The sequence below is a fragment of the Lutjanus erythropterus genome, chromosome 11 (assembly GCF_056507025.1).
Source record: "Lutjanus erythropterus isolate fLutEry1 chromosome 11, fLutEry1.hap2, whole genome shotgun sequence".
NCBI classification, from domain to species: domain Eukaryota; kingdom Metazoa; phylum Chordata; class Actinopteri; order Lutjaniformes; family Lutjanidae; genus Lutjanus; species Lutjanus erythropterus.
In genome coordinates, this window is record NC_139327.1 from 3,492,891 (window position 1) to 3,510,331 (window position 17,441).

Consider the following 17,441-nt stretch of genomic DNA (forward strand, 5'->3'; position numbering starts at 1 on the left):
ATAGTTCCTACATGAAACTGCACACACAATATCTGGAAAGATACACTGCTGTTGATTTTTTTTTTTAATTCCTTTTTTTTTTTGGTGCTTTGTGCACCTTAATCAGAATGTCAACTAGTTCCATTATATTTGACATCTCTACGGCCACTATCTCATAACTCAAACTTGGAAGCACACACCAAAACAATCTTGATGGCTAAGTAGCACTACAGGTAGGAGGAAAACTGTGCATTTTTGATTTTGGGATTTTGGGGTTCTCTGCCCCTTTAAATGTCTCAATATCTGCAATAGTTAGTGGACACTTTGTTTTAAAAGACTGGAAGATAAACCAGGTAAAAAAGGCACTCTATAAATAAATGTCTTTTGTGCAATGAAAACACTTGGTGTACATGAAAGGTTTCTGTTGTCTTTGTCATGAGCAATATGTAATTCATGTTGTATCCAAAACACACCTGAATTAAATACACAAGTAAATATTGAAAAAAAGTCATATTTTAGAAGAACTCACTACAGGTGACAGGTTTCATAACATGAAAAATATACATCAGTATTTTGTCTTTGTACATTAGGCAAAACTGCAATAGTTCAGTGAGCAGAATAATCATGAGATTGTGGATAGGGGGGGAAAGAGCGACAAAACAAAAAGGGCACACATACTGAATACACAAACACTCAAACATTCGCAAACAAAATCCCAGAAACATTCAGCAAAAAAACAAACCAAAACAAAAAATACAATAAAGCATGCATAACAATTCCTACTGAGGACAACACAGACGAGGAAAAGAGAGGCTGCTAAAATAACAGAATATTGGAGAAGAGGACCTCAAACTGTGTCAGGATATCAAAAATTAATGTGTACATTTCATACTAGGGGAGTTATTGCTACACCAAATTGTTACCGATACCCTAATTATACAGATTCCCTGTGTTCTGGCTATTAAATAAATTCAAACATAGGTGGTACATAGTTTCTCCATCTTTTTTCAACATTTTTAACACTTGTTCAATGCAGGGTGAAGTGGCCAAGCATTTTATTAGGAGGCACTTTTGAAAAAAGAAAAACAATTCTTCGCATGCAGAAAAATCAAGGGGGTATGTTGCATTTTCTTAAGACTTGAAACTCATCAAGAAACACAAAATCATTCGGGGTACACATTTGATGTCGAGTTCTGAGTGTTGAAGAACCCACAAGAACAGCTGCGTATTCTAATATGGCGGAATTCCTCAAAAACAATAAAAAAGAAAAAGGAAAAAAAAACCCTCCATCAGTCACGTCATTCACATCTCGGTTGAATCGACCCAAGCTCTTCACAGGTGACATTCCTCCAACAGTATCACGACTCTTTTTCTATTTAAGACCTCCTGTTAAAACAATCTAAAGAGAACTAATGCATGCTGGAGCTGAGAATGGGAAAATGGCCAAAAATAAATCTATCTGAACCAGCGCTACTCATTTGGTCTAAGTGTCTCAATGGATGGAAAGGGAGCTTATATATTATCCGGTTTAGTCTGTGCTATATACATGTCTTTACAATATCTTCCTGAATGTTGAAGCAGTTCATAGACTTGAAAAATGTTTTATTATCTTCTGGGTTTTTGTTGGTGGGTTTTTTTTTTTTTGAGTTGGCACTTGCTTGGCGGTTTTCTGTCAGCCTTGGTAGTCACACTGTTATGTTCTATTGCAGCCTACAGTCGCCAGTCTGTTCCAGCCAAAATAAAGGAGGACAAGCCTGACGACAGGGTGGAAGAGTGCAGGAAACAGTGCCATGTTGATTTTCAATTGGAGACCTGTGGGAAAGCACACATGAAAAAAAAAAAAAAAAGGAAAAAAACATTAACAAACTGCGAGGCAAATCAGACAAGCCGTAACGTCAACAGGCACAAATATGAAATGATAAAAAAGGGCAGTGAAAGATCTGCAGCATGTTACACCAGCTGCCTGTGTGTGCAATTCAAAGTTGAGGTGTAAAGTCTGTACTTAGATGATCACAAGAGTCTGTTCACACCTGGTATTAACATACGTCCAGGGTGATCAAGTCATAAATGGTGCAAAACAGGTGTGAAGGCACCCAAGATGCATTGAGAGCTGACCACAATCAGAGGTGATTTTGATCAGCATGTGACCATATTCGGACCACTGACATCCTCTGAGTAAATCGTTTGTACTTCTGTAATGAAAGAAATTTCAGTGCACTCTTACCTGCCAGGATAAGCAGCAGATGTTTGTGAACACTACTAAACACATTAACCCGAGTCTCCCTTAAAATCTTGTGCAATTTTACGGTCTGACCTACTGATTCCGATTTTGACCAATTCCGATTTTCAGTCTTTCTAAGATCTGGAATTGACAGCATTCACAAACATTTTTGCTACTTTTTTGTAAAAATTAAATTAGATGTTCATAATAAGACACTGACTATTAAATATTAATTAAATCCTATTTAAATTTTCTCCAAAGTCCTCCAGGTTACAACCAGGCCTTATTATAGTTTTATATTAAGATTATGAATCGGGTGAACGTGATCTCGCGAGATCATGGAATCTTGCAGGATTTTGCGGGACACAATTTCATGTGATCTCCTGTGGAAGCAGATGTAAACAAACCAGAGACTGACGCGGTGCAACAGTTTGCTGCAGTAAAACTTTGCCATGAGAAAAACAGACGCAGAAGTTAAACGAGTCTGGATGAGAAAATGTTTGAGACACATCAACACAGCTAACATTAGCCTGAAGAGCTACAAAGTTTACAGCTGTTCTGTGACATTGTCAGCTGCTCTGTCTCGTTGTAGACTGTCAGTCTTCTCTTTATCCTGTTCTTGGAATCTGTCACTAACATCAACTTCAAGCAAACGTGTCTGAGTGAGTAGCTGATATCAGCGCTGTGTTGATATCACGGTCAGTTTGTCTGCTGCGTGCATGACGTCACCATCGTGCAGAAAACGTGTGACAATGACCGGCACAGAATCGGATTTGTGACGCTGACCAGCCGGTCAAAGGTCAGGGCCAGTCACATGAAAACTGGCCCGATTCCGAGCATTGCCAATTAATCTATTTGATAAACTTGTGAAACACTGTCTATGGCAAATCCTTAATTTTTGGGGCCTTCCTGTGAATTTGTCAAATGTTACACATTAAGTTACTTCTTTCTTTGTGTGAACAAAATTGTGTCAGTCTGTCCCATGGTGGTGGCCTCTACTCTGCTCTGCCACAGGTTAAATACAACACATTTTGCAAATGGTGCATATGGAGTAGGGAAGTGAAATGGCTATGGCAGACTCTTAATCATTTAAGCCTTCTTGAAAATTTGCCATTAAATGGAATACATTAAGTTGTTTCTTGTAACAAAAAAGACATTGTGCTGCTGTGAAGAGCAGGCACAACAGAGGCTCCATGGTGCGCTGGGACAAACACCATCATTAATGTCTTTGTCATCTGTGACATGAAAACATCAAAGTTCCACACAGTCAGAAAAAGTTTAAGTGTGTATCCTGCTCATAATTCTGTTAGAAAATCCCTTACAACTCTACATGCCTTACATGCTTACAGCGCATGTAAGGCATGTATAGTTGGTCCTGATAATCGATGATTCAAATCATTAGTCTGAGCCCTCATAGTCCACTTTAATTCTTCCAGTCAAGCATTTGTTTTGTTTTTTTCCTGCTGCTGCCTCGGGAGAGCTCCACAGGTCCACTGATTTTATCACTGAACTACAGGAGGACTAACACAGATAAAGAAGCAGGACATTAAAATGTGTGCCTACCTGGTAAAACATTCACATGTAAGCTCATATAGGAATTTAGTGTGACATACTGCACTGTTTAAAAAAAAAAACAAAAAAAAAACCTAATTATTATGACTAATTATGGAATATTCATACAGGATGGCCAAATCTGAGTCGACCACGGACAAATTTAGTTGGCGACAGCCTTAAAAGCACGAGGCTCATGTAGGCTGAAGTAAGGTTTAGTGTGGTGGTGGTACAGAACTGAAAAAACAAACAAACAAAGGAACAAACAGTCAACTTTTCCTAGTGAATGGCCAAATGCACAGTAAAATGTGTGAGTGTTTGTTTGCACATAGAGCAGTAAAGTGAGATCTGATTACACTCGTTCACTTGAGACACATCTAAATACACATTATGATAACAAGTGTTAAGTCACATACTTAGAGCTGTACACTTGACTGGACTGGATCACCTGAGACACATGTTAATACACAGTACGAATGGTCTCTCAGACTACTTCAACTGATACAAACTCTTTCAGTGGCCTGTTACACTGTGACAAAATCCTTTTTTTGTCTTTATCAAGTGAAAATTATGTTGTCCACCATATTTCATATCAATAAGAGTTGACTAAAACAAGAGAACCACCTGTGTGTATAAAGCATTATAGTTCAACAGCACCACAAACTGCAGCCTCCAAAAGGACCATACAGTTAAATCAACACATCTCTAAAACAGTTCCAACAAAAACTGAACTTTAGAACCTTCATGAAGGGGGGATGTACTGCAGAAGAGCTGTATCCGACTGCATTTTTTTAGTGTAGTTTATTTCTAGTTTATTTCTGAACTACAAGACATTTTTACTTAATGTACCTGGTGCATCAAGCAACAATTTCTGAACAGCTGAGGTGAGTTGTGATTTGTGAACCAAAGGTTTTAAAAAGTCAAGAATACTTGCCCTGAAAACATGAAGCTAGATCCTTGCTAAATATCACTCAAACGCAGTCTCTTGGCTTTTTCGTACACAACGGGCAACTTTTCTTTTGAATGCACCATGTCTGTCCTCCCTCCACTCTTTCTGCAGGGGGAAAAAACAAGGGAAAGATAATTCAGTTATTTCACAGAAATCTTTCTGGTGTATTGAATATACTTTATTCTTTATTTTCATCATATTTGCCATCATTTTAAGATTTAGAATAGCAGTCATCTATAGTTTTGTTTATACAAAATCAAACTAAAGAATTAATTAATTTTTGTCATCCACTTACTATTTAATGCCATCCAAAACATAAACCAGCAAATTCTTGGATTTTACTCAAATTTGTGGTTCAAAAAGGACAAACATTTAGGCACAAGATGACCATTACAAATTGTTTTGAAGAGAAAGGTATGTATATTTTATTTAAATAACATTTCTAATCAACAAGTTAACTTACTGCAGCATCCACATTTGCTGGTGAGTCACCATTTGGGTCTGCCAGCATAGAGATAACACTAATCATGATGGTTTCCACTGTGTGGATAGGCAGCCAGCGCTCCTCTGGCTTCTCGTAGCCGTATTTGTCTTCCCCAGGCTCGTGCAAAATAGAAATACATACATCTCCATTCTTGTCAACTGAAAAAAAAACACACGAAATACAACTTATGAAACAGAAAATGCTATCACTATTTTTATAATGGATTTTAGTGTTTGCTTTTAACACTCATTTACACATGATATTTAGCCAATCAGCTATTAACTGATTAATGATAGTGTTCAATTCTTACTGACCTTGCTGTGGAAAAGTATTCCTCTAAATGTTTCTCTCATTTCAAAAAAGCAGTTAAAGATAATGAACTCATGGAATGAATGGCATGGAATGAGTTTTAACTATTCAATAAATTGCATTTAACATTCCTTGGTATTGACAGATATCACAAAAGGTCATTTCTCAAATCAAACACTAAGCTGTATTTACAACTTTGATATAGATATAACCTCTGTTTCCTCAAGCAGGTCTACAAATAAGGAAAAGTATGATTCACAGTGTGTTACGCCTGTACTTACCATTAGGGTGCCAAATATCTGTGATAAATTTCATTTTAGGTGGCCTGAGAGGGTAGTCTTTGGGAAATGTCAGATGAGCTTTAAACACACCACCTTCACTGTGAACAAAAAAAGGTCAAAGAGGAAAATCAATAAAATAAATAAATACTGTACAAGGTTCAAAATATCCAGATCAACAGAAACAACTGGACTTGAGAGCACAACATAACAGCATGTCTCTTACTGTATCCCATGTATGAGACAGTAACAGACTTACTACAGTGTGTCTGGAGGCCCAATGATAAGGACTTCCCATCTGTAGAGATCATTATCCTCGATCAGGCCTGCTGAGAATCCCTCCACTGGGTTTTTGTTCAGCTCTAGATATAAAAACAAATGCCATGGTGGGCATAACAAGACATTTGAAACAGTGATCAACATTCTTCGCAATTTTCAGACATTTTATGGACAAAACAACTAACTGATAAAATGATCAACAGATAAATCAATAGTGAAAATAATCATTAGTTGCAGCCCTGCGTCATTGGCTCATAGTACCTAGGAGTATATTTACTAGACCCATGTTGTGTTTTGCTGAATACTGCTGAGAAGACAACAGAACCCTTGAGGCCTTGCTTTGTGGTTGAGTAAGAAGCAACATGGTGCTCAAACCACACACCACCCAAATACTCCAGGGCCAACTCTTCCTCACTTCATCACATTACAATTCTCCAGATATGTTTTCAACTTTACAACTTCTACCTTTATACATAATTCTATTTTATATCTTTAATCACAGAATAATTATATACGTAAACACCATTATTACTTGTATAGGTAGTGTCAGAATACTGACTAGAAGCCATACTGTAAATCAGTCTGTGGTGTTTTTAGGCAACATACTGAGGGAGAAAGCGTGACATTCCCATTTGTCTGTTAGTTACCATGACATCTCAAATACTGCCACTAAATTAGTTGAATGTTACACAACAGGTCGAGTATGAACAGATTCACTTTGGTAGAGATCATGCCGAAACAGTATGTGGCCATTTGGAAAGATTTTCAAGTTTTGCTCATAATTTGTGAACTGTGAGGTATGAAAGATTTTTCTTGTCTAGATTCAAGATATCTAGGAAAAAGGAATTTTACCAAAACGAACACCCATTAGGGTTGCACAGTTAATCTAAATTTTATCCAAATCACAATGGCTTTCTACAATTTTCATATCGCAGGAGGTGCAAAGGCAAAGGCAAGGCAAAATGTGCCAAAAAACTGAATATCATGAGCCAGAGATATCCTGTCTTACACCTCATACTCTACAGACTTAAAACACATTTGGTACAGATATATTTATATATATTTTTAAAAAAAACAAAAAAAAAACACCCTAGTCATTTTAACATATTTTTCAATCAAAATAAGTAATGATATAAAAATTATCATTACCCCTAAAAACACAAATATCAGTCAAAATAATCACAATGAAATATTTTTCAGTTCTACACATTTCATTAAAGCTTTACGAAATTTTGTATGTCATGATGGAATTTACAGACTCTCCAAAAATCTCTGTAACTGTCTATCTTTTTACATGTTTTGATCCAGATGCAGATAGAGAAGAAGATTATAGACTTCTAAGCATGGTTTATTGTCTGTTTATTGGCAAGCCTCGGCAGAAGTACAGAATGTGCTCTGTAAGTGCTGAGCCCAGGGCTGAAGGTGCCTGGTGAAATGGGGCTAAAGGCTGTTAAAGAGTAGTCACGCGTCATTCTTGAATGTAAACAGAAGCTGCTGTTCCAATTGACATTTAACCCAGGGCAAGTACAGTGTGAATCCTATAACCCTGGGCTTAGGTTATCCCTGGGCTAACAACGTCTGTGTGAAAAAGAGTTTTGTTATCCCAGGGTTAACTCTCAGCTTAACATGTGTGAAAAGCCATTAACTGATATTCTACTTGGGCTGCACAAGTAATCGAAATATTGTTGATATCACAATATAGCCAAGTGCAATATGCAAAACCCAAAAGCTGCAATTTTTTGACAGAGGAAAGATGTGTGACAAAATTGCATTATAATGAAGTCTGTAGTGCTGCAGAGATACCCTGGCCTACAAATCTTGTTTTCTACATTAGATGTTAGAAAATACGTTTGTTTGGTGAAGACCCCAGCAAATGTCACACACCTTTCTTCAGTGAAAATGACTCACATCACATTGCAATACCTGTCAAAATAATTGCAATATTATTTTTTTTCTTTTTACCATATCATTCAGCCCCATATTATAACTTTCTGCACATGTACAGCAATGTCTTCAAAACAGATGCTTCTGTGTTACTTCCACATAATTACTTGATGTCTTCCAAGTAAGCCTGTCACAATGCCAGAATTTTAAACTTTGCTACAACACTAGCTTAAAAAAGTGACACTTGATTCCTGACAACTTAAGTCTTGAATATGCACTCAGATCTTCTTTTTTTTAGTGAAAATGTATTGACAGTTTTGACAATCTCAGTTCTATGCCCCACTGCATCAGGCAAACACATGAGTGGATTTCAATGTCTCTTATGATACTGTGTGTATGTCTACAACCAAGGACAGCTATTTGTCAATCACTATCACTATCACTATGGAGATAAAATCTAAAAATTACAAAAAAGCACATTATGTCCCCTACAGATTGCAGAAGGTGTTCACCATCTTAAATAAAAACTGAAATGTAACATTGGTGCAACAAACTCAAAGCGTTATAATGTTTGTTCAGATCAGCTGCTTTTAAAGTAAATCGGAGACACTATTTAATTTGCAGGTGATCATGAACCATGTCACAATACCGTCACAAAAAGGGTAATATATATATATTTTTTACCATATCATTCAGCCCTATATTATACCTTTCTGCACATTTACAGTCATGACATCAAAACAGTTGCTTCTGTGTTACCCTGACATAATTACTTGATGACTTCCTATTAAGGTTGTCATGATAGAATTTTAAACTTTGTCACAATGCTAGTATAAAAAAAGGATTACTCCATTCTTGATCATTTAAGTCTCAAAATGCACACTTGATGAACACTTTTTTTTTTGTTTTTTGAAAAATTATTGATTGTTTTGACAACCTTAGATCCAAGCACAGCTGCATCAGGTAAAAACTTGGGGTGTGGGTTTTAATGCAATGTATGATTCTGAGTGTTTATCTACAAAAAAGTACAGCTATTTCTCAATTACATTTGTAAGATATTTATTCCCCAAAGCCTCTACAACAAACCCAGAAGGTGCTGAAATACTAAGGATAAATAAAATTTCTAACATTAAGTTAGTTACCACCTTCTAATCAAATCCTACTAAAACACTCAGGTCTATGTCAAATCCCCATGACTAAGGAGGTAAAATCTAAAAAACTACAAAGGAGCACATTATGTCCCTGATAGATTGTAGATGGTGTTAACTACCATCTTAAATAACGCCTGAAATATAACATTGGTGCTACAATCCCAAGACGTTATGATGTTTGTAATAGCCAGCTGCTTTTAAAATATATTAGATGAGCTAAATTTAGTCAGCAGCTGACTCTGCTGAAATAACGAGTAGAGATAATGCGAGATAAACATTAGCTTTAGTTAGCTTGGGGTGCTGAAGCTAACAACAGTGACAGCGGCTAACGCTAGCCGACAGATGTAACCTAGCGAGTTGGCTAAATATGTTTTAAAAAATTCAATATGTTTATCAAGGGAAACTCGATCAACCAGTGCAATGCTTCCCGAATTTATTCAGAAATATTGCAACTAAGACCACGTTAATCACGTAACTGCTGAACGCCATGTCTAAAAAAGGAAAACAGCACTTGTTATGTCGGTTAAAATATATGTAAACACATCAGGTCAGTCGAGCCAGCGAGATGCTAACGTTGAGCTAACTGGTTCTCGCTAGCCCGATACTGGAAAGTCGTTGGGACTTCTGACAGCAGCTTTCAACTGAATTCAGTCTGCAGCGTCGAAACACATCTAACTAAACGAGTTGTCTCTCCCAACACATTGAAGGCGTTTACTTTTCAATTGAGAAACGTGTCGTTCAACTACCACTGCTGTAATCTCCACACAGTTTATTTGTCATGGGACCTTAACGTTAATGTGGAAGGTTCAAGAAAACAGTTTGCGCCAGTTAGCACCATCGTTTGAATCACAGCTAACGGCAATGTTCGTTAGCTAGCGTTAGGTATCCAGCATCAGTTAAGACCAAGGTTTAATTACCTGCAAGCTGTCTCTTGAGTAACAGCGCTGACTGAGGCTCTGTCATAGTTTAGCGAGTGTAATGCAGCTATGTTCAATGGTAATATTTTGAGGTAAAGGCGTTAATTTAACGTTCACCAAACAGTACTCCGTCCTTTCTATTTTCCGTTTAGCATTCTCGTCATTCTTCTTCTTCGTCGCCTTCTCCTGCAACTGCTGCCGCTTCTTCTTCGTGGAATTTTTACTGCAGCCGGTACCGTTATGAAGCATTACTGCCATCTAGTGGAAATTCCTTCCATCGCAATCTCTTCGTAGGTTTGCTGCAACAGCCCCGTCCCTCACAAAAAATAAAATAAATAAATAAAATAAAATAAACATCCTCTACCTTGTTCATGACCCCTTCAATACATTATTCTTTTAGTCCTGTGAATGGCTCTTGACTAGGATGGTATTTTATTGTAATGAGCCTCTTCTCTCTGATATTAAATCTATTTTTTGATTAATTTCTTTAAAATCAAAATAGATAGGATGACGCCACCCTTTCTTTATTTTTTTTACACCTTACAATGTTACATATGCAATATGTGTATATATGTGTATGTGTGTACGTCAGTAACATTTTCTTTTCATAAACCCTCACACAGACTAATGTAAATCATGTTGTATCCAACTAAGCAAGATTACTCAAAAACTGGATGAAATTTTGTCCCAGGGGTCCACTCAGTGTTCTGTTCTCAAATAAGAATAAATACTGCAATCTTTAAATAACTCATCTGGCTTTATTTAAGTGATATTTAAAGACTTTTTTTTTTTTTTTTTTTTTTTAGATTTTTGTTAATTAATGTGCCAATGCTTATAGGCATCAGTGTCAATTTACAGTGTATGGCCTTGTATATAAGAATATTAAACCTCTATGATATGCATTATAATAATAGTTGGTAAGAAATAATTGCAATGTTTTTTGTCATAAAATGAACCAAATGAATTTTGTTCACACTTCTTATTATGTTTATTTGGTTTATTTTATGACAAAAAACATTACAGTTATTTCTTAAAAACTGTTATTATAATGCATAATGCAGTTAAAATAAAATAAAATGCATTTTACACCCCAACTTGTGTTGGTTGAACAACATATAAACCATAAATACACAATGCCAAAAATACAATACAGTTGAATTTGTATTAACTGTTTTCCATTATTTAATTATCAAATAAAGCACAATAGACAATTCAAAATTAAACTTTACTTATCCATTAATCCATTTTTCCAGATTGTAAAATAACAGAAAAATAAAATTTGTGGTGAGAGATGATGGAACTGAACCATGTGAAGAAAGCTGTAAAAATAGGATTTAACACGAATCATGTGACAAATTAAGATTGCAATTAATATTGCAACATAATTGAGGATGTATTGTGTGAGTTTAGAGGGACAAAAATTGGTATGTTACCTCAAAGCAACACTGTACCATAGAGGCTTAAAATAGTGATGTTGATCTAAATTCTTGTTCGGAAACAAAAAATTGACACCAGGTTATTGTCAAGAAACTCAAACTAGATATTTTATATGTTATAGAGGAGACTTTTAAAAATGTAGAAATTCATCAGATTTTCTGATGTAATTTGTGTGAGGTTCACTGCTTTTTTTTTAAAAGTTTCCCTTTATATAGTCCCTCATGACTTTTTTTTTTTTTTTTAATCCATTCAGTTTGTTCATGCAGAAGCTTGTATGAGATTGACACACATTTTTGAGTGTGTTAATATTGTATATGTTGTTCCTACTTTTACATTTCCTCTTGCTTACAATTTTTAAATATTTTATTCAAAATTTTTTATTGACTTTTCTTTGTATTTTTGCTATCCACTTTGCTGCTGTAACACTGAAAATTTTCCTGTTGTTCTATAGTCAGACATGAACAATGAGACCCTCTGTGATCATTTTCAGCTTCATCAAACCAGTTTGTTATTGGAGTTTAGTATATGTGACTGTAATACTCCCAAAAGACACTAGATGGCAGCAACCATCCTGGTCTTGCAGCACTCAACAAAAAGATGCCAAAACTTCCTCTGGTTGTACTTCTGACGACTACAACTAATAATAATACCAACTATGAGGGAAAATCTTCATAATCTCAAAGAAAATATGCAGTTTTAATAGACAAATGCATATTAATGCAGTATAGTGTACGTTATTTAGGTATTTTTATTATTTTTTTATTACACATTTTCTCTAACATCATCTCTTACAGCATGATGTTAACTGCTGTATTCTCATTTAACACCAACATCTCTGACACCTTCTTCATCTATGAGTGAGAAATGATGTGAGATCCTGATTACAGCGTGTTCTCACTTGTGTTAAGAGTGATGGAGGAAGTCATCTGGTAGATTCTAATCAGGCACATGCAGCTGCGTTGGCGGCAGATGAGCCTGTACCTGTATATGTGTCTGGTTTTTGTCACAGAGTCTGTTTGTAAGGCTAGAACACCAGCTGACACAGCAGATAATGCTGCAGGGTCAGCTCTTGGATCAGAGGTCACTTTGGGCAATTTTGGGGTTCAGTTCAGTTGTTGAGACAGAGATGTTCATGTTGCAATGTGCTGTTAAAGATTTGAAGCTTTGCTATCTCATTGTTATAATAACAAATAATGTTGTGTAAGTTCTGGAAATGTCCTCACAGTCACCATTTCCCTTAATGTTCTGAAACATACAGTATGTCAAAGTCATATATTTCTTAATGTCACATCCGTTCTTAAATTAACTTATTTATATTTTACTTAATATATTACACTATAAACCATATCATGATTATTATAATCATACTATATGCTGTATTAAAACCAATAATAATAATAATAATAATAATAATAACAACAACAACTGTATGATATTAATTTTACTACTAATAACATTATTTATCATTATTAACATTATGAATAACATTATCACCACCATCATCACACTGTCATTATCATTACAGTAATAATAATAACATGACCAACAATTATAGCAATAACCATAATAGCAATAATCGAGCAGCACACACAGCACACTTATCTGTTGGGAGACAAATCATTAATAATATTAATTATAACAAATATATGATGGTAATAATTAATATACTAATACTACTACTACTACTACTACTACTACTACTACTACTAATAATAATAATAATAATAATAATAATAATAATAATAACAATGATAAAACTTGATTGATTGACCTCATATATACAATATTTGATATTGTTTGTACTAATAAAAACATGCAATTTTCCATATAGCACATTAACGTCACTTCATTTTCAGTGCTGAACTTATAAATTAAAAATACATGACTTCCCATGGATGAAAAGGTACTAAAGAACCATTTTTTTTACAATATGATACGATACAATATAATACGATATGATATGATATGATACGATACAAGATACTTTATTAATCCCCCAGAATGGAAACTTACCAACATAGGACACACAAAAACATACATATCTCATGGCGGCACAAGACAAGTGGAGAACACAGCAGCAAAATAAAGTTACCAATAATGAGATTGCAGCAGTGCATGTTAGTGGTTGTATGAAACAAACAACAATATTCATGGAGACCAACATTATTGCAATCCTTAATACCTCCACCTTTCTGGTGGACAACATCAACAATCAACACTGACCACAACATCAGCATCAAAAAACACATACGAGTGATCTTCTTCCATCTCGTTATGTTGTTTTTCTTTTATGTTGTTTCTGTCTTTTTTCTGTCTTGTCAAGACTTATGTCTTGTTATATTGTTTTCATTGTACATCTTGTTATGCTGTTTTTCATCTTGTTACATCTTTTACGTTGTTTTTGTCTTGATGTGTTATTTTCATCTTGTCACAACTTACGCCTTACACCTACGACTTATATCTTGTTATGCCGTTTTCATCTTGTTGTGTCTTGTTACGTTGTTTTTTTGTCTTGTTACGCCTTTTTCATCTTGTTCCACTTTTTCCTTCTTGTTACGTCTTTTACACAGTTTTCGTCTTGTTGCATCTGTTGTGTGTAACATACACAAATGGATTCACAACGAATCATGATGTTGGGAAGGCAGCGTGTAGTGATGCAAACTAAAATACTAAATCTAAAGCAAATGCAAGGAGTAGAAATGACAGTGTTCAAATGCAGGGAGTAAAAATAAAAAGATAGCTTGACTTAGACTGGGCCTTTTTAAAGATAGCACCAGTGTTGTCTCTGCAGTCCAGCCTGTTGTCCACAAGGACACTGAGGTATTTATAGGAAGAACCCACCTCAGTAGCTCCATCTTTACAGTCACAACCTCACTGACTGCTGTGAACCGAAGGGTCTCGCATTTTACTGTAACACACTTACATTATTATGTATACCACGCTACCAGTTAAACAGTTGAATGGCTTTCAGGCCACAGTTGTCCTGAGACTTAAAGGGATAGTTCACACATTCAGCCATTGTCTACTCACCCATTCTGTAATTAAGTCCACAAACCACTGCTGGAGTTTCACAGGAAAACAGTGTTCCAGAATCTCCCAAACAATGGAAATGAATAGTGAGCAGTTTTCCAACAGATATAAAAACATAAAATGCCTCCTTACTGCTCGTCTGGTGTGATCCTCGTCTCCAAAAGTCCTGACATGCTAAGTTAAATTGAAAGACGTCATTTATACCATGTTTTTAGCCAGAATCTTCACTGTAGATCCTTAGCTTGGAGCCACGCTCACATGTACTTTGTCTGAACTCGGTGTGTGTGTTGTGACGGTGTGCACACACAAGTGAATGGCATGTCACGGCTTTAGGAGACTTGGATTACACCGGACGAGCAGGATGGAGGCATTTTATGTTTGCTTCCATTTCAAAACTGGTCACCATTCACTTCCATTGTCTGGGAGCAACACTGTTTTCCTGTGAAACTCCAGCAGTGTTTTGTGGACTAAAACAGTGTTTCCCCAACTTTTTTTTTTTTTTTTCTGGGGACCCACTTTCAAAGAATGACAAACCAGCACGACCCAGTCCACAACAGACCTCATTAATAAATCTTGGTAAAACTTAATGTGTGCATAAATTAATGTTCCTCACCATTTTTACTTCCATTTCTTCATCACCTTATCTAATCTTGACTCGAGCTGCATCAATTAATCAGTCATTAAATGAATCTCCAACTATTTTCATAATCAATTCATCAGTATGAGTAGTTTTTAAAGAAAAAAAAGTCCCTGATTTCAGCTTCTTAAATGTGAATATTTTCTGGTTTCTTTATGTCTCTCTGACAGTAAACTGAATATCTTTAAGTTGTGGACAAAACAAAAAACACTGATCAATCAATCAGTGGTGAATATAATGGACATTCTGATCAGCAATAAATTATTTGCAATCCTAATCTTGATGCATGTTATTGCAAACATATACACACATTTAATACTTTATAAATGAGCAGTGGTGGACAGTAGTGAAGTACATTTACTTGAGTACTGTACTTAAGTACATTTTTTGAGTATCTGTACTTTACTTGAGTACTTCTGACTTTCACTCCACTACATTTCAAAGACAAATATTGTACTTTTGACTCCACTTCATTTCTAGGAAGGTTGTTGTTACTTTTTGACTAAAATATAATTTCTTTAATCTTTTCTAAAATATAATTGGTCACATGCTGTGTTCCTCACAGAAAGAAACCAATCACAGTAGCTCTTTTCAAATGGGACTGATGTAAAAGCAGAAATACGTCCAGTCTCACTAACAAGCACAAGCAAGCTCTCCCTCTTTCATTCAACAAAAAGCAGTAATGGTGACAGCAGGACAAAGACAAAGTGAAATCTCAAGATGTTATTATAATTATTCATTATTCCAGGTAGCTTTTAAAGTTGGATTGTTTTTATAAGGGTGAAACATACAGCATAATTCATGTATATACTGCCTCTGAAGACAGAAAGAAATCTCAGTTATTTAAATTTTTGATTGTATTTCTATGCTGAAGTTTTTATAGGTGTTTCTATAGACTTTGTGTAGCAGAGTGGTTCTACAAGCAGGTCAGTGCATCATTAGATGGTTTCAGAGAGTTACAAGCTTCTGTAAATGCATCATGAAAACAATACAGCATGTATTGATATTAGAAAATGTACTTTGTAATTTGTACTTTTGAATACTTAAGTATTTTTAAAAACATGTACTTGTGAATACTTAAGTATTTTTAAAAGCAAGTACTCTAATACTTTAACTTGAGTAAAGTTTTGACTGAGCAACTTTCATTTGTAGATGATTAATATTTGACCAGGAGTATCTGTACTTTGACTCAAGTACTGGCGTCAAGTACTTTGTCCACCACTGTAAATGAGAAATACATACATTTAAGGTGAGTTAACAGAACATTTCATTTTTATTTCCTCTCATCCAGAAAGATATGCAACATTTTAGACTTATGAATTATATAAGAATACAATTAAGTGACCTCTAAATTTCACCCATAGTCTTTTTTATGTTTGGCAAACTAAAAAAAATCTCCTGTGACCCACCTGTGGTTCCCGACGCAGTGTTTGGGAATGACTGAACTAAAAAAAAACAATCCCAACCTTTACTCGGCAGAGGGTGAGTAGATATTGACTGAATTTTCATCTCTGGGTGAACTAGGAACTTTAGGGAGAAAACAACAATCAAATAGCAGTTTTATTGGTCCTGTGATGGGAAACTCCACTTACATTTTCACATCCTTCATGCTATTACAGTAAAACCAAATGTATCTTATGGCACATATTTCTGAGACCTACAAGGAAGTCACACATATTTTGACTCATAATCCACCAGAGGCAATGTCTCTCTTTCAAAACGCAAATTCCAGTAAAACTGTACCACTAATGAAAATCATCACATTCATTTATAGCTCATCACCCAACCCCCACATGTGACATCTCTGCCTTTTTGTCTGTCTGTAGTGTGAACTGTGTGTATAAAGCTGCTAAAAGTTAGCAGTGTATCATATAACGGACCATATAATGATATTTAACATAATTGTTTTATTCCCTGCTTAATCTAAGAAAGACAAAAAAAAGCTGATCTGACTTATTTGCAGCATTGCGTCACAGTGAGGATCTGTGTGAAAGCATATGACCAACCCAGAGTGGGCCGGTCCCTTCTCTAACTCAATATCTGCTGAGCCCTCTGTTAACTTCTTCTTCTTCTTCTTCTTCTTCTTCTTCTTCTTCTTCTTCTGTAAGCCTCAGAGAGACACCAGGAGCCTCTGACTACTGCAAATATGGAATGAACTGAGAGAATTACACAAGACATCACCAACAATTACGTGAGTTTTTTTCTTCAACCTAATTTTAGCTGAAAGACACAGAAGGAAACTGAAAGTTTATACTGCAGCTCAAGTTTTTGCAGTGTAATTGTATGTCACTGTGTTGTTAGTGAAAATATTTGATGCACAACAGTCTTATTGTTC

At 35.6% G+C, this 17,441-nt stretch overlaps 1 protein-coding gene across 1 annotated transcript; it reads right to left on the reverse strand.

Annotated features, from left to right (window-relative positions):
• Positions 1-474: 474 nt before the first annotated feature.
• On the reverse strand, positions 475-10,214 carry ube2g1a (ubiquitin-conjugating enzyme E2G 1a (UBC7 homolog, yeast)). Its single transcript, XM_084730479.1, has 6 exons — positions 10,003-10,214; positions 6,031-6,133; positions 5,775-5,872; positions 5,164-5,342; positions 4,686-4,805; positions 475-1,791 (listed from the first exon to the last, which is right to left on the reverse strand). The coding sequence occupies exons 1-5, from the start codon at positions 10,046-10,048 to the stop codon at positions 4,719-4,721; spliced, it is 513 nt and encodes a 170-aa protein (XP_084586605.1). The 5' UTR covers positions 10,049-10,214; the 3' UTR covers positions 475-1,791; positions 4,686-4,718.
• Between the last annotated feature and the right edge of the window lie 7,227 nt (positions 10,215-17,441).